The sequence below is a fragment of the Astatotilapia calliptera genome, chromosome 1 (genome assembly GCF_900246225.1).
Source record: "Astatotilapia calliptera chromosome 1, fAstCal1.2, whole genome shotgun sequence".
NCBI classification, from domain to species: Eukaryota; Metazoa; Chordata; class Actinopteri; order Cichliformes; family Cichlidae; genus Astatotilapia; species Astatotilapia calliptera.
The window spans coordinates 24,142,442-24,164,401 of record NC_039302.1 but is presented as its reverse complement, the minus strand read 5'-3'; the positions used below and the strand labels follow the sequence as shown (position 1 = coordinate 24,164,401).

The 21,960-nt window shown below is 39.8% G+C and overlaps 1 protein-coding gene across 2 annotated transcripts; it reads right to left on the bottom strand.

Moving 5' to 3' along the window:
- Positions 1-734: 734 nt before the first annotated feature.
- cenpf (centromere protein F) lies at positions 735-20,583 on the bottom strand. Of its 2 annotated transcripts, none has more exons than XM_026170911.1 (38): positions 20,428-20,583; positions 19,364-19,537; positions 19,097-19,222; positions 18,664-18,734; positions 18,427-18,563; positions 18,032-18,123; positions 17,678-17,951; positions 17,370-17,572; positions 17,157-17,282; positions 16,924-17,052; positions 16,434-16,556; positions 16,184-16,319; positions 15,957-16,086; positions 15,586-15,865; positions 15,159-15,365; positions 14,518-14,726; positions 13,851-13,980; positions 13,086-13,364; positions 12,374-12,961; positions 12,059-12,232; positions 11,038-11,942; positions 10,734-10,927; positions 10,513-10,648; positions 10,286-10,424; positions 9,990-10,101; positions 9,539-9,792; positions 9,353-9,461; positions 9,028-9,233; positions 8,555-8,773; positions 8,095-8,238; positions 7,804-7,993; positions 7,604-7,701; positions 7,475-7,516; positions 6,223-7,350; positions 4,476-4,605; positions 3,263-3,967; positions 2,930-3,039; positions 735-1,575 (listed from the first exon to the last, which is right to left on the bottom strand). In XM_026170911.1, the coding sequence occupies exons 2-38, from the start codon at positions 19,523-19,525 to the stop codon at positions 1,429-1,431; spliced, it is 8,544 nt and encodes a 2,847-aa protein (XP_026026696.1). In that variant the 5' UTR covers positions 19,526-19,537; positions 20,428-20,583; the 3' UTR covers positions 735-1,428. The 2 variants fall into 2 exon arrangements, with proteins under 2 accessions (XP_026026696.1, XP_026026705.1); XM_026170920.1 differs by having other exon boundaries at positions 19,364-19,533.
- Between the last annotated feature and the right edge of the window lie 1,377 nt (positions 20,584-21,960).

Genomic DNA, 21,960 nt, shown 5'->3' with positions numbered 1-21,960 from the left:
CCTCCAGCTGCTGGAGAAACTGTGGGGCCCAAGGAGTAAAGCGCTTCCACTTGTTTTGATCTTGTCCATTGATAAACACCTTCCGAGTTTCGATCCATTCTGAGTTAGACTATTCTCAGTATGCAACTTCCCTTTAATTGGGATGAACTATTGTTTGGATATTTATACTCAGTAAATGTGGATAAAGTGACCAAGCTGTTATATTGTATTTTGAGTCTGCCTGAAAGACTATCACTAAGAAATGGCTAAGTGTTAAAATTCCATCACCAAATGACTGTATGGGTTGTTTAAATAGAAAAAATTTCATTCTCTAACAGCTTTCAATACGACACATTTGATTGGATTTGGGATAAATGGAAACATATTTTTTCAAGGCGACCTGAATTTGTTTAAACCTCTGTAATCCTGTATATGTTAACTAGTTGGTACACCCGTTTGTTTACTTTTGTTTATTCTTGTTCATACAGGTTGTTTTATTTTATGTTCCTTTTTTTTAATGTATATTTTTGTCTTTGATAAATTCTAATGAAAAAAAAAAAGAAAGAAAAAGTGAGGGGCATCCTGCACTAACTGGTATTCTTCACAATCCTGCAGACCTACATTGTGACTGGTTCAGGTTCCCCACCCTGTGGTAGCACAGTGTATTGTGTGGACTCTGGTCATGTTACCCTTTACAGCAGTTTTCGATCAGTTAAGACAGGACACATGAGATCACACAAGTCAAGCAGTAAAAATGATTTAGTAAAAAAGCCTTTATGCATTACTAACTATTTACACTGGTCAATAAGACCTAAGTCTAAAAAAGAGAAACAAAGATTATTAAGCAAGGAAAGGAGTCAAAAACCTGTTTTCATATTTGTTCTAATTTTGGAATAGAAAATCTAGAAAATCTTAGCTGCCATTGACATTCAGCTTTTTACAAGACAGATCAATGAAACAGGTGCATTTACTATAGATATAGCATTCGGAATAATAAAAGACATAAAACAATATTTATCTACAAACATAAAGAACAGTACAAAAGAAAATAAGTAAGTTCCATGAGAAAACTGTTAGGAAGATAAAAAGGGAAGACGATATGACAGGAATGAACATTTCTACAAAGACAATCAGTGCATGTGTACATATTAAACTGCCTCGACACCTTACTGGAGTTAGTGCTTTGTTTTCTTGAGCAACCTGAAGAGAACAACACCTAGGAAGTAATTTAATGTTATAAAGTTCTGGCAGAAAAACATTTACCAGCAAATGTGACTCACAGCCCCGCAAACCCAAAAGGAAAAGTGCATTTTAGGAAGGAGTACACCTTTAAAATAAACATGTCTTTAAAGATCCGTGTAACTTTACAAACATGGATCGTTAACATTTTGTGACGTACATGTGTGTGTTTCTAAGTGGAAGGCTGTGTACGTGCAAGTCCAGGCTGATCTACTGAACGTGACAGTTGTCTCCTTGCTGTGTTTGCTCTCTTAGTTGTTTTTCTGGTGTCTTCCGAGAACTCGGGGAACACTTCCTGTTGGCGGTGTCTGTTGCCATAGCAGCAGAGGGACTCTGCAGAGGTATGGGCCCCAAACCCTGAGAGGGAAAAAAAAAAGTAGACGACAGATGAAAGAGTGAATAAGTGAATCAGAAAGTAGGATTTATGCTGCAGGACGATTCCATGAAAAACAAGCGAGTGGCTCCCATTTGTGTGTTAAAAGTGATTAGACTGAAAATTATTGACAGAGAAGGAATCAAAGTTAGAAGACACACTGATCAAAACGTAAAGACGACTTTTATATGTTATAACGTATTTTGAGCAGCCACCTATCCCAATGGTGGCATCATTTTTTAGAAATTGTGACTTATTACAATGCATGCTTCTATTACTGTGTTGCTAGCATAAAATGGGTGCAGATTCGTTTAAAACTATGTTATTTCCCACAATACTAACAGATATAATAGTGGTTACAGAAGAAATTGTGCTATAATGAAAATGTGTTTTCAAATGGTTACTCTTTGAATGTGTGTAAAATTGATTTGGTTCCATTTTTTTTTTTTTTAAAGAGCTTGAATGTGTTTTTCAGTTATGAGCTGAAAGTACTGGAAAAAAATGATCTGAATAAAAAAAAGCACCAAATGTCATCCCACTCCTTCAAGGGGCTATAACTCAGTAAATTTCCATAATATGAAGGTAAAATTTGACATGGCCTCATTAAACATACCAAATATATAAAGGGTGGGAACTTAATTCAGATTCAGTTGATTTCATATGGTATGACCCTCGAGTCACACTTCAGTTACTCTGATACTGTGGTGTACAGCAGAGGTTCAGTAAAGCAGGGGAAATCCTTTCGCTTTTAACAATTTGACCTGAAATCTTTACAGTCTTTTAATCTCCTGCTGCTTCACTGACCTGACGTGATGTGACAACAACTCGAAGGAGACGAGGGGGGCCGGACATTCTGTGGCCATATTAGGGGCCACTGCAACCTAAATTATACACATAATGACCCTTGGTGGAAGATTCTTGTTTCTCCCACTCTGGCCTCCCTGTCCACTTTCTTGGATGCCAATGATGTCAGTAGAAATGACACACAAAGTTTAAATTTGCTTTTTTTTTTTTAAAAATCCATCATTACATTTTGTTCTTTATTAACTGTGACATACACACTGTATCTAAAAGTTCAGCTGATGTCCGACAATTAGAGGTTCTTACAGCTCCTCACAGATAATAAGCTGCAGTGCCGAACACCTTTCACATTATTCATCACATTATTCAACTTTGCCTGTTTACAGTGCATTAATATACCATGTGGCATCAATACCAGAGTAGAGACACAATAAAGTGCCCATTGAGAGTATGGCTTGTGAAACTAACTAAAGGAAACAAGTAGCAAAAAACGCGCTGTGTCTGTAAAAAAAATAAAGAGATTCCTGCATTACTCACCTTGCCATCAGATGCAGTTTGTTTGGCAGCCAGCCGAGGGCTGCAGCGCCTCACTGTGGTTCTCCTGATGATGAAAGGACTGGCCTCCCCCAGAGGAATATCAGCAAAACCTAAGGAACAAATAATGATTTTATTTCACTGCACAGAGAATAAATGTATACATGAATATTGATTTTTGTTTCTGTTGTGTAACTGCACCTGTGCTTACTCAGCTAATTGAAAGTGACACACGCAGACACACACACACTCACAAACTGATGGTGGTGTATTTAAATACACGGATAAAGCTGTAGGATCTCTGTAACAAAGCAGAGCACACTTTCAGCCACTAACCTCTCTGTACCAACTCAGGAAGTCCCTCTGGTCTGAACTCTTCATCTTCCTGTTCAGGTCTTGATTTGGGTGTGGTCGTGGCGTTGGCTTTGATCCTCTTTGTCACATTGTGTAGGGCCTCCTGGGCGCTGTCTCGAGTGCTGATTTCACAGTGACCTCGTTTCCCTGAGCCCGGGGGAGATCTCTGAGTAGTCGAAGGAGCAATGTTTTCGGTATTGTCGTCGATTTTTATTTCCTGATGTCTGGTGGAAGACTTCCTCCCTGAACGCTGGCGGCCTTCGGTGCTGCTGGAGTGGCTGTCATTAGCATTTTGGCTAGCACCAATCAGCTCCAGTCGGGTTTTCAAAGCCTCGTTGGTCTTTTCCAGTTTGTGAACCTCAAGCATCAGGCTGCAGTATTTCTCCATGCTCTCATCTGCCTCTTTGCTTTTCTCTTCCAGAAGTTTGTTCACTTCTTCCAACTCAGTCTTCATCTCCTCCAGCTCTTTAACCTTCTCCTCTAATTCCTTTCTCTTTCCATCAAGTGCAGCGCTAAGTTTGTTCACCTCTTGGTCTTTTTCTTGAGACGCCATCAATCTTTCTTCAGCCTCCGTCATCTTCTGCTCCAAGGCTGACTTTAGGTTTTCCACTTCTTCCTTTAGTTTCTCTGCATCCTTCCTCAGCTGGGTCAGCTCAGTCGGCCCTTCCTCACTGCTCTTCCCTGCCCCTGAAACATAAATGTACCCCATATTCAAAACAAAACAAAACACTTCATGAAAATTGTCAGAAAAGAAAGTAACATGAAAGTGAAATCTTCACTGTGATAACCTTAACAAATATTAAAACAAGCTTTAAAACTTGTTGGCATTTAAGTTAATATAAGCAAAAAAAGGCTGTCAGTAGCACAGATAATTACACCTTTGAACTACAGCCTACCAACAACAGACTTAAAAACAGATTCAAACAGCCAGAGTTTCATAGGTCATACACTTAAGAAACAATCCATCACCTCGAGACATCGACTAATCTGCATATACACACAAAACAGATGAGGCAAAAAGTGTTAAGAGTTCAATTCAAGCCATTAAACAGGAATAAAAAGGACTGCTATAATAAAATCAAAAACTGCATTTAACTTTAAGGGTTTGATCAATGTAAGGACAACTTAATCTGACAATAAAAGGCTGAACACATAACAGAAAACACAAAGGTAAATCTGTTAAATGGATGCACACCTGAGCCGTTTAACATCATTTCCTTCTCCTGCTCCAGCTGTTTGCAGGTCTTCATCCAAAGACTCATCTTGCTCAGGGCAGAGTTTTTGTCTTTAGTCAGACGAGCTGCACGCGATGTTAGCTCTGAGACCTGGAGGGGACGGAGAGATTGAGGCAAAGAAAAATTATTTTCATATGCAGTGTTATCATACAAATGTCAGTTCCAAACATTTTTGGCTCATCTTTTTCATACAATACTGGATATTTTAGATTTAAAAACTGACATCTGCTGAGTGATTGCAAACCTGTCTGGACAGAGAGTTGTATTTTAGATAAGGGTGGGAATTTAACGTGTTAATTGCAATTAATTAATTTTTAAAAAAAATAAAGCGTTAACAAAAATTGATGCATTTAATCACACTTGCGTTCCAAGCAAAGGGGAACTTTTGTCAATGCACAATTTCCTGGTATACCAATTACACTGATACACACAGCTAGCTAGTGTGTTGCTAGGATTGATTGGAAGAAAATTTCAAGACTACTCAATGGAAGCCTTGATAAAAGCATGGTTTTGTGCCAACTGTACAAAAAGAAGTTCTTCGGTTATGGTACCATCTTAATGCACAACATGTTACAGCGGGCACAAAAACTGTGGGAGCTGTTAGCGCTACCAGTTCGAGTACCAACAAAAGGTGTTGCCAGCCCAAACTTGATGAAATGACTGGCTTTAGGGCCAAAATTAGTAAGTCAACCTCAGACAAACTTACAAACTCTCTTGCAAAATGGATTGCTTTGGACTGTAGACCACTATCAGTGGTAGAAGATAGGGAGATAGAAAATGTGCTACAGATTCAGATAAGGAAGCCCTGAGTTTGTACAGAGCAGAATCCACCATCAGCGAGACAGACTCCCCGCTGCAGTGGTGGTCCAGTCGAGCAGGGACCCACCCACAGCTGTCTGTCCTGGCCTGCACGTATTTGATTAGTCCTGCCACTTCTGTCCCATGTGACAGACTGTTCTTACTTGCAGGTCACATAGTAACAAAAAAGAGAGCTGCCTTGGGCTCTGAAAATGTGAACAGGCTAGTTTTTCTAAGTAACTGGCTGAAAGAGATGGACATTTAATAAGCATATTGTGAGTCCAATAAGTTTGTAATTTTTTGCACTAAAATGTTGGAGGATGATCACACTGTTTTAGCCCAATGTACAAAATAATTTTTTCTAAGATTACTCAGAGTTTAAAAGGTAAAGCTGTTCAAATAAGCTTTTATGTTTCTGTGCTGTTTTGTTAAGAAGAGAAACTGCACTTTATGTTGAAATTAATATTATTATTTAAAGACAATACCATTTGGAAAATGTACTTAAAATAACACTTTATTTTTAAGTCTGCTAAATTTTGGCCAGGGATGTTTTTTTTTCTCAGTTTTGCAGTGAAATGCAGTTTAAATGCTTTCCCCCCCCCATAAATTAAAAGAGCTTGAGTTTACAATATTCATGTCCATGTCTATTATTTATTCTGTTTCCCATTAAAAACCCTTTAAAATTACAATAACATTTGCACTTTGGGGCAAATTTTCTTGTGCGATTAAATGTGATTAATTAATTACGAAGCCTCTAATTAATTCGATTAATTATTTTAATCGAGCCCCACCCCCTTTTTTTTAGAGTGTTTCAACCTCTAAAAAAGGAGCATAGAGTGAGTACTACCAGTCCTTTTTTCTTCCATTTTATTGTGACCTAAATAAATCTGGGTATTTCTCTCCATATACCTGTTCACTGAGTTGTGAGATGGACACTTTGTGTGTTTCCAGCTCCTTCTCCATGGAGGTCACTGCTGTCTTAAGATGCTCGTGCTCTTCTGCGAGTTTCTCCTTCTCTTGTTCCAGTGAAAGCAGAGCTGAAGACAGGTTCTTTTTCTCTTCTTCCATCAAAGACACAGAAGACTTCAGTTCCTGTTTTTCAGCTTCTATCTTTTGCTTTTCCTCCTCCTCTCTCTCCTTCTCTTGATTTAAGAAAGAGAGCTTTTGCTGCAAGTCGTGCTTCTCTTTATCTAACAAGGAGAGACTCGACTGAAGCTCTTCTCTCTCGCTGGCTAACGCACTTCTCCCCTGATCTAATCTCTCCTTTTCATCTTCTACAGATAACAGAGAGGAGCGCAGCTTATCTCTCTCTTGTTCTAATGATAAAAGAGCTGTGCGCAGTTCTTCTTTTTCCTGTACAAGTCGTCCATTTTCTCCCTCGATCTGTTCTTTCTCTGCCATAACAGAGGAGACGGATCTTTCCAAGGCCTGCTTCTGATCTCTGTCCTCCTCCTTCTCCTTTTCTAAAACCTCCATCTTGTCCTCAGTAGTTTTTATGAGTGTTTTAAGCTCTTGTATTTCTTCTTCCAGAGCTTCAGTTTGGGTCCTCAGGCTGTTTCTTTCTGTCTCCCACTCCTCTCCATGAGAGCGGAGCTTCTCTCCTTCTGTCTGTGACTCCTGTAGTGAACTCAGCAGATGTTTTTTCTCCTCCTCTAACTGCACCAGGAGAGCCTGCATCCTCTCTTTCTCTGCTTCCCCTTCTGTGCCCTTTTGTTCAAGTGAAATTTCTCTTTGCCGAGAGGCTTCCAGCTGTGCTTGAAGGTCATCCAACACTCTAATCTGTCTCTCTGCTTCCCCTTTCATCTCTTTCTCCAGTTCTTCTAATCTGCATTTCTGTCTTTCCTCTTCCTCCTTTCTTTCTGCCTCTGCCTTCTCCAGTCCTCTCTCCAGCTCCTCCTTAGCTGCCTTCAGTTCCTTGATTTCTCTGTTTTTTATTTCCAGCTGTCTCTCCATGTGTTCTTTCTCAGATCTCAAACTTTCCAGAGTGGTAGAGAGCTCTGAGATTTTCGCACTAAGCTCTTTTTTCTCTTCCTCCACCTGAAGCAAGAAAGACAAAGGCAGGAGAAGCAGATTAACAGTCTGTTTGGATTGCAGTCACATTTTATAATTAGAAGACAAAAATCATCACAGATAGAGGGAAAAAGTCTTAATACAAGGTTACCATTCTCCTTTCCTCCTCCAGCTCAGCTTTAGCCATTTCCGCCTGCGGGAGAGCGCAGCAGAATCGGATTCTGAGTCAGCATCAGTAAGATATAATCATAATTTTTTGACTGTTTGTGAGACTAAATACCTGCAGCACTGCTTCTTCTAAACTTTGCTCTACATCTTCCTTCTCTCGCTCCAGGGAATCAATGCGATCTTGCAGTGAGTCAGACTTTCTCTGGGCGGCTGCAAGGATATAGTCACATTTAGACCAAAACATAACAAAACTGTGGAGGTTATATAATTCACACTTTTCTTTCCATCAGGAACAAAAGTGTTAAGAGTCACCTTTAAGGAGCTCTCCCATCTTCTTTTTCTTCCTCTCATCCGACTCAATGCGGACTTGGAGTTTTTCGATACCAGTTCTCATCTGCTGGACCTCATCTTGGGTGGAATTCAGGCGAGAGGCAATCTCTCCTTTCTCTAATAAAGACGACTCTAAAGACTGGGAAAGGCGAAACACTTCTCCCTCTAAAGCCTGAGGTGGGAATCAGGAAAAACAAGTGGAGTTATGACCAAATGCTTTTGACTCCACTTCCCACATACAGGGACATACTTCATAATACACTTCCTCCTCACCTTTATCTTTCCAGCCATGGACTCTGTGTTTTGACTGGAGGAACTGTGGTCCTCCTTTATCTGGTTAAGATGGCCAATCAGCTCCTCTCTTTCTCCACAGTGCTGGGAGATTGTCCGCTCTAGCTCTTTAACTTGCTCCACCAGCTTCATGTGAAGGAAAATAGATGAAGTTTTAGTAGGAAACAACAAAAAACACAACAAACAAGCCCCCCCCCCAAAAAAAATCTGTTTAAAAGAAAAGTAATTTAACATATCGTAAGTTTCATAAGGATCTAGCATAAATCAGACCTGAGAATCTATTCAAAACTACAGGAGGATTAGGTGATCATTGCTTTGATCTGATTCAGCTGGCTAAAGCAAGTCTTGTCACTGTTAGATGCATCCATATAAGTCAAAAGTCGTAACTGGGGCGTAACCATGTCTAACCAGTCTCCCCTTCTGTGGAAATTTCCATGTGTACCTGTTGCCTCTCTGTCCTCAGTTTGTCTGTGTTGCTTTGCAGGGCTTCATACTCCTTCCTTCCTGCTCTGATGTCATCCTCCAGGATGGAAATGAGGTTTCTTGTGTCACAATTATTTTTCTCCAGACTGTGAACTTTCTCCCTCCAGTGGCTCAAGGATTGGCTCAACTCATCTCGCTCTTCAGTGCAAGACACCAGTTCAGATCTCAGCTGAGTTGTCTGCAGATATAAGATTTATAAGTACCTTTGGGTATTCTGCAAGATGAAAGCTTACAACAACAGAAGACAACAAGCTTACAACAGAACATAGACCAAAGCTTTGGTCTATATTTCTGTACAAGGGGAAACTGAAGGGGATTTGAGAGCAAATTCTGTTTTAGTTTATTTTATTTTATTGGTCCCCAAAAGGTTCACATAAATTTGGCCTTTAAATACACAGTATTGTGTTGTTTTAGCTTGCAGGCTTTGCTCACCTCAGTAATGAGTGTTTCTATCTTTTGCTCCATGCCTGAAAAAGTCCTCCTCTGAGTCTCCATCTCACCCTTCAGTCTGGCCCCCTCAGCCTGCATAGTCTCCAGTTCAGACTCCATTCCCAGGATGTGCTGTTCCAGGTTAGCTTTCTCCGAGCGAACCCTCTTAAGCTCGCTCTCTTGCTGAAGAAACTTCTCATCCCATCCACCTACAGAACCAAGCAAAAACAACCTTTACTCTAATAGCATGACCTTAAATGGAAACTCTCAGGGGTATCTTTACTTCTGAGAGTTGTGGTGATTTTTCTAATATAAAGTAAAAAGAAACCTTTGGCCATCTCAAGTCCTTCCAGCATCTCCATAACATCAGTCAGCTGGCACTTAGTGGTTTGTAGCTGTAGAGTTAAAGTTTCCTTCTCCTCGGACAGCTGGGTCAGCTAAATATGAGCACATGGTATTAACGTAAAAGAAACACAAAAAACTGGTTCCATTATTTGACAAATCTTCATCCTACCTCATGAGAAAGATTTTTCTTTGAATCCAAAGCAATTTTCAGCTGACAGGATGCACTGTGGGCTTCTTCCTCGGCAGCATGAACTTTCTGCTCCAGGTTTTGAACCTGGACTTCCAGTTCAGAGGTCAGCTCCTTTCTCAGTTCCAGGTCAGAGCTCAGCAGGTCGAACTCTGAGCGCAGAGTCTCAAGTTCCTTTTCTTGTTTTCTGATCATTTCCTTGTAACGTTCGAGTTCATCATTTACCAGGGATGACTCTGTTGATGGACAGATGTGTCTGAATGCCATTTGAATATTTATATTCAGCCTAAGCTGAATAAGCATTTGTTATTTTATTCCATAAACAAAAGAAAAATGCATTCAAATAAGGACAAACCTAAATGAAGTATGAACTCAATGCAAAACAATAAATAATAAATAAACAAAACAGTTTTTAGATATTTGATTTACTCACCAAACGATTTCGTGTCTCTTTTCTCACTGAAGGAGGAAGGTTGTGGAGACACGTCATGGATTACAGACTCATCTACAAGAACATCTCTGGAGTTGGAGCTTTCTTCAGAAACCTGTACAAAATAAATAAAAATAATGAAAACATTGCTCCATTATGAACCTCATGTATTCCCAAAGAAATTAACAATTTTCCTAACAATCTGAATATACAACAGACAACGAATACAACATATTAACAAAGATTAATGATGTACCATGCACGACTGAAGGAAAAGTGACTATTACAGCGGTTTTAACCTGTTCAGGAAGTAGCTGCTCCTCCTCATTCGTCTTCGTTTCCTCTACATCTGCTACAAACGCCTCCCCATCCTCCTCTGACTGTTCCTGCGTCACCTCCTGCTTGGTGGCGTCCACCTTAAAGACCAGCTTGACCTCGCTAACATGACAGAGGGGAGGTTAGCTTTGTTTTTCATTGCATACAAACAGTCAACACAAAACAGAAGGCGGCATAAAACTCACTGCACCTGAAAGCATCAGCAAATTCAGTCGGTTCAGACACCATAAGTTCCTCCTCTACTGGAAGGGACTCCGAACTGGTGCAGAGGCTTGAATTAACTGCTGGTTCTACCTGACTCTCGGCTGCTGCTTCAGCTGGGTAAACTAAACAGATAAATATAAATATATGTACTCAAGGAAAGTGGAAATCTGTTTTTTATGAAGGAAAAAAAAACATTTCCTCACTCACCATCAGTTTCTGCCTCCTCCATGTTGTTTCTGTCTGCTGGGCTCTTGAATTCTGACAGCTGCTGAATGAGGCTGTGCTGCTGGCCCACTTGTTCCAGCAGTGATTCATACTGTTGCTTAAACACAGTCAGCTCCTTCTGCAAGCCCGCCAGCTTCTGGTGCAGTTCAGCCTGCTCTGCTGTAAACCGCTCGCTCCTGTGATACAAAATAAAACACACTGTGATTTCAGCCATTATATAGATAGCAGAGCAAACAGCTAAAAAGCTAATACAAACTTCAAAGCAGACACAGCCATGTAGACATACTGCTCTTTATTCGTCGCCTCAGTCCTCTCCTCCATCAGCTCAAGCTGCTCCTTCAGTCTCTGGCGCTCCTGTTCTGAGGTCAGCAGGGAGTGCTGGATGCACTCGCTCTCCTCTCTGAGAGAAGCAACCTCATCTCCATGGCCCTTTATGAGTTCCTGTAACTGCAGCTTCTCCTCAGTTATTTGATTCACATTAGACTGTAGTTTGATGTTTTCTTCAGAGAGTTGATTATAGCTCAATTCCAGCTGAACCTTTTCCTCTACTACTTGATTCAATTTAGTAACCAGGTCATTTTTCTCAGAAGTTAATGCATGCAGTTCATCTGCAAGTTGAACGTTTTCTTCATTCGTCTTTTTCAGGATATCATCTAACTGGGCTTTTGCTTCAGTGAGCTGACTAAGGGCAGATTCAGCCTCATGTTTCCGAGCAGTTATTTCATTAATCTTGGCTTCTGTTTGCTGCTTTTCCTCAGTTACCTGTTCAATATTAGACTGCAGTTGTTTGTTCTCCTCAGACAGTGCGTCTACAGTGACTTCGAGCAGTTTCTTTTCTGCATTTACGTGCACCATTTCACCTTCGACTTGCTCTTTGTCGTTCATTAGCTGTTTCAGAGAAGTCTCGAGGTTGTTTTTCTCCTGGAGAAGCTGATTTAGACTGCTCTCTTTGTCCTGAATGGTTTCCCCGAGAGTTGTCTCCAGCTTTTCGTTGTCTTGTGTCATCTGACTGATTTTAGCCTCTAATGTAGCAACACTCTCTTCCAGTTCGTGACGTCGGATAGCTTCCTCTTCCATACGAGTTATTTCACAGGTTCTCTCAAATAACTCCTCCTTAGCTGTGACATACTTTGACTCCAAGAGAGAGTTCTGCGACTGGACCTCATCTAAGCGGGCTTCCAAGACAGAGACCTGAAAATAGAGCCGCTGATTAGTGAAAGCATGCTGATGACAAAGACAGAAGACAACAGTGAATCAGCAAACACTGTGTGTGAGTGAAGCACTTTTGAGAAGAACAATTATCCAACCTGGGCTCTGCCCTCATCCAGCATGGCCTCCATTTCAGACATCTGGGTCTGGCTCTGAGCAAGCATGGCCTCCAGTGACTCTATAGTTCCTTTAAGCTGCTCCACCTGACTGTCAAAGGAGGTCATGGCTGTCTCGTTGTCCTCCAAGTCCATCTGGAGCATCTCTAGCTGAACCTTAATTGTTTGGAGGGGGATAATTAATAACTCAGAACATGCAACTAAAAGATTTGCTACACTATCCAACAGTACACTTCCTTTGTGTCTAAGAATATTGTAATAAACAAGAACATAAACAGGAACACATTTGGAACCAACCTTGATTTTATTCATGGCGACCACCTTCTCCTTCAGGAGTTCTGAGGTTTTGGTCTGTTCTGCCTCAGCTTTATTCAGCTTTTCCTTCAGATCTTTTATGGTGCTGTCTCTCTCTTCCAAGCCGCGTGACGCTGCAGACAGAGTCGCCTTCATGGTCCGGATCTCCTCCCGACGTGAACTCGACTCTGCTTTGGCAGCACTGACTGATTTCTTTGTGGCTTCGAGCTGTTCGTCAAGGCTCTTTTCTTTTTTGAGGAAGTTTTCAATCTCCAAAGCGTGACGCTCTGACTCTTTACCCATCTTCTCTGTGAGATCTTTTACTTCATTCTCCAAAGCAGAGAGAAGATTCATCTTCTCGGCCAGAGTGCTCTCCAGGTTAGACTTAATTTCTATAGCGGAGGAGTGATTCTCCTCAAGAGCTTGTAGTGACTTCTTAAGGTCAGTGTTGGACTGAGTGGCTACATCCAGTTCATTCTTCAAGACGGGAAGCTTCTCCGCTGCATCTTTGTTCACATCGACCTTTTCTTCCAAGGATGAAATCTGCTCCAGGAGGCTGCTGATCTTCTCGGTCTGACTGTGCTGAATGATCTTAATTAAAAAGGTTTCATTTATATTTGGTAAGAAAAAATAGGCAAGTAAATAAATTAATTATGAACATAATTAAAATATCCGCACATAACCAGACAACAAAGCAAAGATTTTTAGATTTTACCTCTGATTCTTTCTTCAAATCTTGAATTTCATTTTCCAGCTCGGCTTTTTGTTTCTCCACAGACGATATCTGAACTTCAGCTTCTCTGAGCTGCTTCTCCTTCTCCTCTGTTTGTTTCCGCTGATCACTGAGATCCATTTCTAATTGTTTGAGTTCTTCTGATTTTTTGTTGTACATCCGAATTTGTTCCTCTTCCTGCTCTGTCATTGTCTTAATTTGTTTCTGCAGCTCTGCTCCCAGTTGCTCCTGGACCTTCAGGAACTGCTCTAAGGAACTGATCTAAGAGGAAGAAGAAGAGGAGGACAATTAATTTAAAAAAGCAGTAACAACACAATTACACCAAATGCTCAGCAAAGTTTTTATAGTGATTAAATGTACTACTAAATGTAGGACAGCAAAAACTACTTAATATCTCAACATATGCAGAAATATATCAGAGCATCACCTAAAGCCTCATAACTGGATTTCACGCAACTACTTCCTGTCCATACAGTGGATACAGACACCAGTTGGACGGTGGTTTGAGTTCAGGCCTGTTGATATGGCAAAGTATCCTTTCCAAAGTGACAAGATAAAAATAACCCAAAAAGCAACCAAAGGCAGACTAGCACAGGTCAGATTTTACTCTAGAGAAGTCTTATTTTCCTGTTTAATTCTCCTGCACTTTTCAGTTTCCCAACTTTATTCACTTATTGAAGTAAAAGTTTGAGAATAAATAGAAGTCTCTTAAAAAAAAGCTTCCACTGCAGTTTAACTAAAGCAGACCTGGTTTTTGGTGAGCAGCAGCTCCTGCTGGGCCTCCTCTAACTGCAGCTTGATGTGCTCAGTCTCTTCAGCCTTTGCTGAAACACGTTCTTCACACTGCTTTAGGAGGTCTGCCTTCTCCTCTGCTAACCTAAGTGAAATTACAAATCAAAGACAGAGAATAGACATTAAAACCAAAGCTCAGCTGATATTGTCAGCAGTTACTGGACATTCCATATGGAATGGGCGTTAATGAATATATATATATATATATATATATATATATATATATATATATATATATATATATATATATATATAAAGAACATTTATTTGTTGTTGATTCAGGACATAATGCTGAAAAAATGCAGGTAGATGGTGTCAACACAGCTTGTCCAGAAAAGCAGCTCTGACTCAGTGTTTTGCACTCTGACCACCTGTAGCATGGTACATATCACAACTGAGCAGATGGAAGGTATGAGTCAAACAGTGTTTTCATGTCTTCATGCAACTTGCTTCTAAAAACAGTGTTGGAAAGTTAATATGCCACGATGTACATTGCTGTCTTTCTCACAATGTTTTCTTCGATCTTATACCAAAGCTAAGACAGGACATAATGTGTCATTCCACAGCTCTACCTTATTTCAATTATCATAGTTTTTACCAATATTGCACGAAAAACTCCCACCTGGCATTTTGCTCCTCCTGCTGTGCAATTGTCTGAGCAAGGCTTTCCCTCAGCTGGCTGATCTCAGCCCTCCCCAGCTCTACCAGCTGCTCTTTGGAGCGGACCAGATCACAGGTTGCCTTGTGCTCATCCTGCAGGTCGGTGTTCATCCTCTCAGCGAGTTCGGCTCGAGTGATTTCCTTCTGCAAACGCAACTCCAGATCTTTGACCTAGTTAAGTTATTAAAAAATGAAATCGTATTAAGAAAGAGAGATTCAGCAAGTGCTGACAATGGATTTTACTAGTTTATGTACTCCTTTATATCGAGTACAGTTATTAGAATTACTAATAATTAGAAAAAACATTTATTAGAAAAACTAATAAAAAAACTTTATGGGTTTGCTGTGTTGTTACCAGAACGAAAATATGAAGCATGGTGCATAGCACATCAGTGGATTACAAAAGAGAGAGATACGCTATATTTTTGTATTACCACTTTCAAAATGTCACTTTCCTATAGAACATTTCTCGTAAAAATGGAGCCTAAGAAGCAGCTTTCATTAGGGGTCGGATGTTTGTCCATGATTTATTCCAATAATGGTTGCTAATGAAATTCAAATAAATATTTTAAAGACTATAAAAAATAAATAACTATAAGTCACCTGTGCTTCAAGCTGAGCCACCTGCACTCCTATGTTCTCCAAGTCTTTAGCATGTTTCTGTCCAGCCTCAGAGAACTGAGACTGAAGCTCCTTGTACTGATGCGCCTTCTCCTCCAGATCTGTGCACTTGTTGAGGAGTTCTCCCTTCAGGGAATCAATGTGAGCAGACAGACTGGCCTTTTCTCCCTCTACACACGTGAGCTTCTTCTGCAGTAATGAAAGAAAACGTATTCAGGGTGAGGGATAATCTACTTCAAGGCTGCTGCTACAGTAGATTTTGTACTGTGGTTATTCTTGACACCAACTAAAAATTAGTTTAATTAAAGCTATTTATCAGAATATCAGCAAAAAACTTAATTCTGACACCAGGCAATCGAATTTTCTACTTTTCAGTTTAAACAAGAGTCTAGAAACCACTGCTCCTTACCTGAAGTTCATCATTAGCCTCGTTTAGGGAGCCCAGACTACTCTCCAAGCTGGTAATTTTGTCTGCGAACTCCTTTTGCACAGCTTCAGTTTCATTAATTAAGCTCTCCTTCTCATTCTTCCAGTCCAGCAGAGCTTGATGTTCTCGTTTCAGTTCCTTACATTCATTCTGACTCGCAGAGAGGTTGGATTTCAACTCTTGGCTCTCCTTCTCTAGCACCGTCACCCTGTTGCTCAGCCTCTCTGACTCTTGTTTCTGTTTCTGGAGTTCATTCTGAGATCTACAGTGAAATTAAATATTTACAAGGATTAATAACAAAATGTATTATTCCTACTCCACAATGCTGATTATGAAAATGAAATGATGATTACCTGTCATTTCTGGTCTCTGCATCAGAAAGTGTTTTCTTTAAGTTTTCCTGTTCACGTGCTGAAGTCTGAGCCTGCTGCTCCAGTTTACACTGAAGTTTCTTCAGCTCCTCCGCCTGCCCTTCAGATTTAGCTAAAGATCCAAAAGACAAATCAGTTTAAGATTAAAATAACCTCAGATTAATTCTCAAGACTAACCGCTACTTCTGACATCCCTAAAACAAATTTACCTTTGAGATCATCTAGCAGTCCCTGGGTACGTTTGAGGCTCTGGTTTGAACTCTTCTTCTCTTCTTCCAGCTGAGAGAGGCGCCTGTTGCTCTGGTCCAACTGGACAGTCATACTGTTCTTCTCTTTCTGCAGCTCCTGGAGGGATGAAGAAATGAGTGGATAACATGAATCCATGCCCTACAATGATGAGAAGTGCACTAAAAGCAGAACTGCAAATTCACAATTACAGCAAACGGATTTTCAGCCCACCTCCATTTTCTTGCGGAGGTCCTGCTCTTTGGTCTGACAGGCCTGAAGGCTTTGTTCTGACCTCAGCAGCTTCTGTTTCTGCTCCTCCATCTCCTTCTCCATCTGCTTCTTCTGGAAGCACATCTAAAAAGGAGCAGTGTGATACAAATTAAGGTCAAGGCAATTAAGATACATTAAATACTTTTCCTCTAGGGTTGTGGCTTTCGCTCCTCTCTGAAAGCCTAAACACACTCAGGATGTGGTGGGTTTTTTTCATTACACATCTTTTTGTTAACTTAAAAACTGACTACTAAAAATACAACTAAAAACAAAATTAAAGTTGCATCTTCAGCAGTTCATCAAATGCACAACATTCACAAAGTCAGTGAGCACTAATTTTACACGACTCACACTTATAAAAAGATTTTAATTAGGCCTCGTCCAACAAAATCACCAAGTAGAAATGCTTTAATCTTTTAATAAATGTGCTGGTGCGATGTTACAAATCTACCTTCTCCATGTCTGCCTGCAGTATGTTGTGGTCTTTTTTGGCCTGTTGGATCTCTTGGGTCAGCTTGGTTCTGGTCTGGTTTAGCTGCTGATCCAAAGCATGATGGGAACTCTGCAGCTGGGCAAGTTCCTACACAAAATATAACAGGTACGAACACAATTCATAAACCAAATTCTAAAAACTTCATTATTAATAAAAATCTTAAAAGACTAAAATATTTCCCACTGTTGTACCTTCTGACTGTCTCTCTCTTGGTCCTTGAGTTTCTGCTCCAGTGCCCGTCTGCAGCTTTCAGCATTGTGCCTCTGGCAACTCATCTCCTCAGTGACTTGTTTTAGTTTCTGCTCAACCGATGAACACTAAAAACAACTCAAATCATTAGACAACTTTGCTAGTGATTAACTTGTGCTCTTTACTGCTAAGCAGAATAAAATAATGTCGCCTACCTTGGACTCGACCTGCTGGTGTTGGTCTGTGGCCTGACTCAGCTCGTGTTTGGCCTTGGTCAGGTCTCTGTCCCGCTCGCTGAGGTCTTTGCGGGCCTGGTTCAGCTGCGTTTGAAGGTCCTGCAGTTTGGACGCTTGGTTACGAATTTCCTTCTCCTGATTGGCTAAGTTCCTCTCTAGTTCTGACACATGGCCACGCAGCTCTGTTAAAAGAACAACAACCACAAAAAAAGAAGTGTAAAGCAAAAGTTACTAAACACCGAACAATACCCAACATACTAATTATAAAATACTTTATAACAAAATACCTTGGTTCAAAGTCTTTAGCTGCTCCATCTGTTGAGAGGATCCACTGGGACTCGGTGCTGCTCTGGAAGAGCTCATCCGCTGGCTGGGTTTGATCGGCGTCTCCTCATGGGCGTCCCAAAGGGATGTCCCTCGCCTCTTTAGAGGTGTTTCCATTATGTCCTGAGACTGGCGGCGATGGGCAGAATCCTGCTGTTGCCATGGGAAAATGGAAGACCCGGCTTGTCGGGCAGCAATGTCCTTGTGACTTACACTGACTGAAGACTGATTCAACAGCTAGAGAAGATGAGAAATATTAAAACTACTAAGAAATAAATGCTCATAATTATAAAAATAGATTTATTTATAGCACTTACTTTGACCTGCAAGACTTTGAGTTCACTTTCCAGTCTTTTTCTTTCTTCTACCTCTTGGTTGTATTTCTCCTGCAGCTCCTCTAGTCTATTATCTATGGAAGACACACAATTCAAATCCAAAGTAAACTTATTCAGTCATTTAGAAAACAGTGACTCCTTAACAGATGGAGCTTAAAAAAAAAAGACGTCTGAATGCAAAAATGATTCTATATACATTTTTAGAGACAGAGACACTCTAGAAATAACTGCGATAAGCCTACACATGAACACAGAAATGTATATTAAAAGAAAAGTGAGAAAAGTCTGTAAATCAAATGTTTACTTGCTTATAAATAAATAAATAAGAACACAGAATGAATTGCAGACTCCCTGAAGATAAAAACACATTTTAATACCATGCTGTCTGTAGGCTGGGATCGATGCTGGTGTCTGAAAACTCTTCTGTGGAGTGGCGTAGGTCTGCAGCTCACAGGAGGATGATGACAGTGAGGAAGAGCCAGCAGGCTGGGAACGATCCAGTTCATTTTTGTGCCTGAGCAGATATAAGGTGCTCATCAAGGTCTTGATAAATCACTGAATTTATCACTCTGAGTCATACAACAGCACAGAGAGAGACGCATAACTGAACTCACTTCTTGAGCTCCTGTTCGAGTCGTTCAATGGTTTTTCTGCAGGAGTTAAGCTGACCTTCCAGGTAGCTCACCTACGTTTAGGAAGACAATTCAGTTAGACAAAAACATTAGTTGGATATCAGGCTTGTGAGCTTGTCACTTGAGTACCATTTATGCAAATCTGTACTCCCAAGCTGAAAAATAAATAATTCCTCCGTAACATAAGTTGTTTTTAAAGTTTTATCTTCAGATATAACTTGCTCACAAATAAAAAGGGCGGGACACACTAACAGGAAAACACACTTCAATATGAGCGTCTGTAATTATACATGTGATGAACAGTGGCTATTAACTAACACCTTTCAGCTTTACTGTTGAATACATGTTAATCTAGATCTGAAACTAGGTTTATCCTGCAATGATCAAATGCTTCTTCCTCTCATCAGAAACTGACCTGCTGTTCTTTGACTCCAAGATCATGTACAACCTTTTGCCGAGCTTTCTCTAGAGAGTCACATGACTCTAATAAAGACTGGTTTTCTCTCTTCAAAGCAGACGTCTCTGTACGTTCACTGTCCACCTGGAGAAATAGACTCATATGAGTAGGAGAAGTATTTCTCAAGCTTATTTTAAATGTTTTGATTGGGTATCTTTTCAAATAGATGTGTCAGTTTGTTTCTCACAAAACACATTTGTTCAAGCACTTCTGATAAATGTTGACCTTTTGCTTTTGTTTTTGGAGTGCAGCTTCTAAGGAGTCCAACTGAAACTGCTTTTGTGTCTTCTCCTTCTTCAGTTTATCCAGCTGGACTTCCATCTCCTGGATCTTCTGCAGGGCTTTCCCTGGAAGTCCATCCTTCCACTCCTCCACCGCCCAGCTCATGGTTTAACCTTACTAAAACATATATCCATTTATATAAAAGTAATGAATTGATGACGAGCTGATAAATATACCTAGTTTAAAATTTAAAAACATTTTTAGGGAATCAAGGACTGATACTGGCCTAGCTGACTGCCCTATAAGTAAATAATAATATTTACTGGCAGTGACCAATGATCAGATCAACAAATGTTTGCTAATCAATATTTATCTTCCTTCGGTACATATAACAATAATAGCAATATACAAAGAAGAAAAAGCATCAGTTTAGACACGAAAAAGGCTAAATGTCCATTTTAAACATTGGTAGTGCCACAGAAATTCACACTATGCTTTGTTATGCAGACATAATGAAACGTTTTCGTCTTCAGTGTGAACAGACAGTTCACATGAGGCTAAAGTCCCTTCAAAGCTGTGTCTTCTATCAACGCTGACAGTCAAAGCAACTAAGTGTAGCTATAACTACGTAAAGTTAACCTCAGATTTTATAACAAGAAATGAGTATTAATAGTTATACCGGTGAAAAGAAAATTACAGCCCATCATCTGACCTGAGCAGGTTTTAGTTTAATATTAAAGATTAGCTAGCTAGAAGCTACTTTACAGAGTTTACGTAGTAAATGATGCCCGATTAAATCACTTAATACAACCACAAAACACGTATTAGAAGTCAATTTATTTAAAAGCTGGATATGATCAAAACATAGCTTAGTTTCTGTTTAACGTTAGCTTTCTGAAGAGCATGCTCTCAGCAAATATGAAATCGATATATATTTTTTATTTAAATCGTAAATTATCCAGACAGGGGCTAAAGATTAGTGCAGATTCTATATTAGTATATTAGACAGTTAACTCGAAATTGAAATAAATCACATAGCAGTAACGACTCAGGCTGGCTGCACTTACTTTGGGCGCGATGCTCCTTTATCAAATTCTCCTACTGTTTGGGTCGCTCTCGTTGAAAAATTCAAAATTCAACAGAGGAAACGGCAAGCCGCGAAGCTCCATGTCGATTGGCTGTCTGTTACGTCGTCAGCTGCGCCACGAACGCGGATTGGTTCGCTACTCTTTGTGTCCACAGCGACACCAAGTAGTAGGAGTTTATAAATACTCACTAAGCGCACGTCCCACTCGTGTGTAAAATACACCTCTTAGCATGAAACACTTTTGTTTTTGTTTTTGTTTTTACTTCTGTGTAGAAATTTGCTGCAAAATGAAGTCGTCCTACAAATGATTCTGATTATGCTGTAAATAAAGTGTTACAGTAGTGTAACCTGCTTGAGATGAATGCATGGACCTGTTCCTCAGATTCAGTTTGAAATAATCCTTTTCCAACCTTAGATATATTTTATAAGTGGTAGAAAGCAGTTCTGGTCTTGTTAATTTGATTATCAAAATTGAGATCACTGTCCAAAATAATTCCAAGACTCCTGACTTGCTCACTGTGTTTTAGAGAACGGGATAAATATGAACACATTTTTCACAAATAAGAGCAAACATTTTCATCTCACTCAGTTTGAAAAGGTTTTGAGACAGTAGTTTATGTTATCAGTGCAGGTTATTAGCTTGAACAGGGGTTAGATCATCAAAGGAAAATTTTAGTACAACTACATATCACCTCCATAAGAATGGTAGAATATATTATGATTATTTATGACAGTACTATGTAGGAACAAGTAAAGGTTAAAGAGTAATGGACCAAGTACTGACCCTTGAGGAACACCTGTTTGAATAATTTCGGTAGCCTATATCTAAAATTACTAACATAGACACAGAATCTATTATCCTATAGATGTGATAAAAATCAGCTTAATAATAAAGCCTTTGAGTTAAAATGTCATGGTGAGCAGTGTTGAAGGCAGCAGGGAACAAAGATGACCTGCAGATCAATCACTGTTGATCTTCTGGTCATAAGAGCCGTTTCTGTGCTATGGTTGATTCTGAAACCTGACTGGTACTCGTCATATATATTGTGACTTGAAAAATATCAGTTCAGTTGTTTCCAAACAAAAATCTTTTTAAACATGTCGCTTTAAAAGGCAAATTCTAAAAGAAATATGTCTAGCAGTATTTCTAACCTAACCTAGATGCCACAGCTTCATACCAGGTGAAGTTTTTAGCCTAGTCCTCAAATAAAAGACAAATTCAACAAAGATTTCTATTGGAAAAAAGTTTTTAGTCTAACTTGCATCACTACTGCTTCCACAGACAGACTTAATCAGGCCAGCATCTGTTCTATGAATCAGATTTGTCCCTTCTGTTAACATATCTGCTTTCTTTACGCAATCAGGACATGTAGCTTTAGATGTGCTGCTTAAAAAAAGATTCAGAAGAAAATGTTAGAATACAGAACAAAGTGCGATACTGTCATTTATTGATTTCCACTGACACGGTACAGAAAGAGCCAGAGGCTTGATTTTTTTCGATTATGCATTCCAA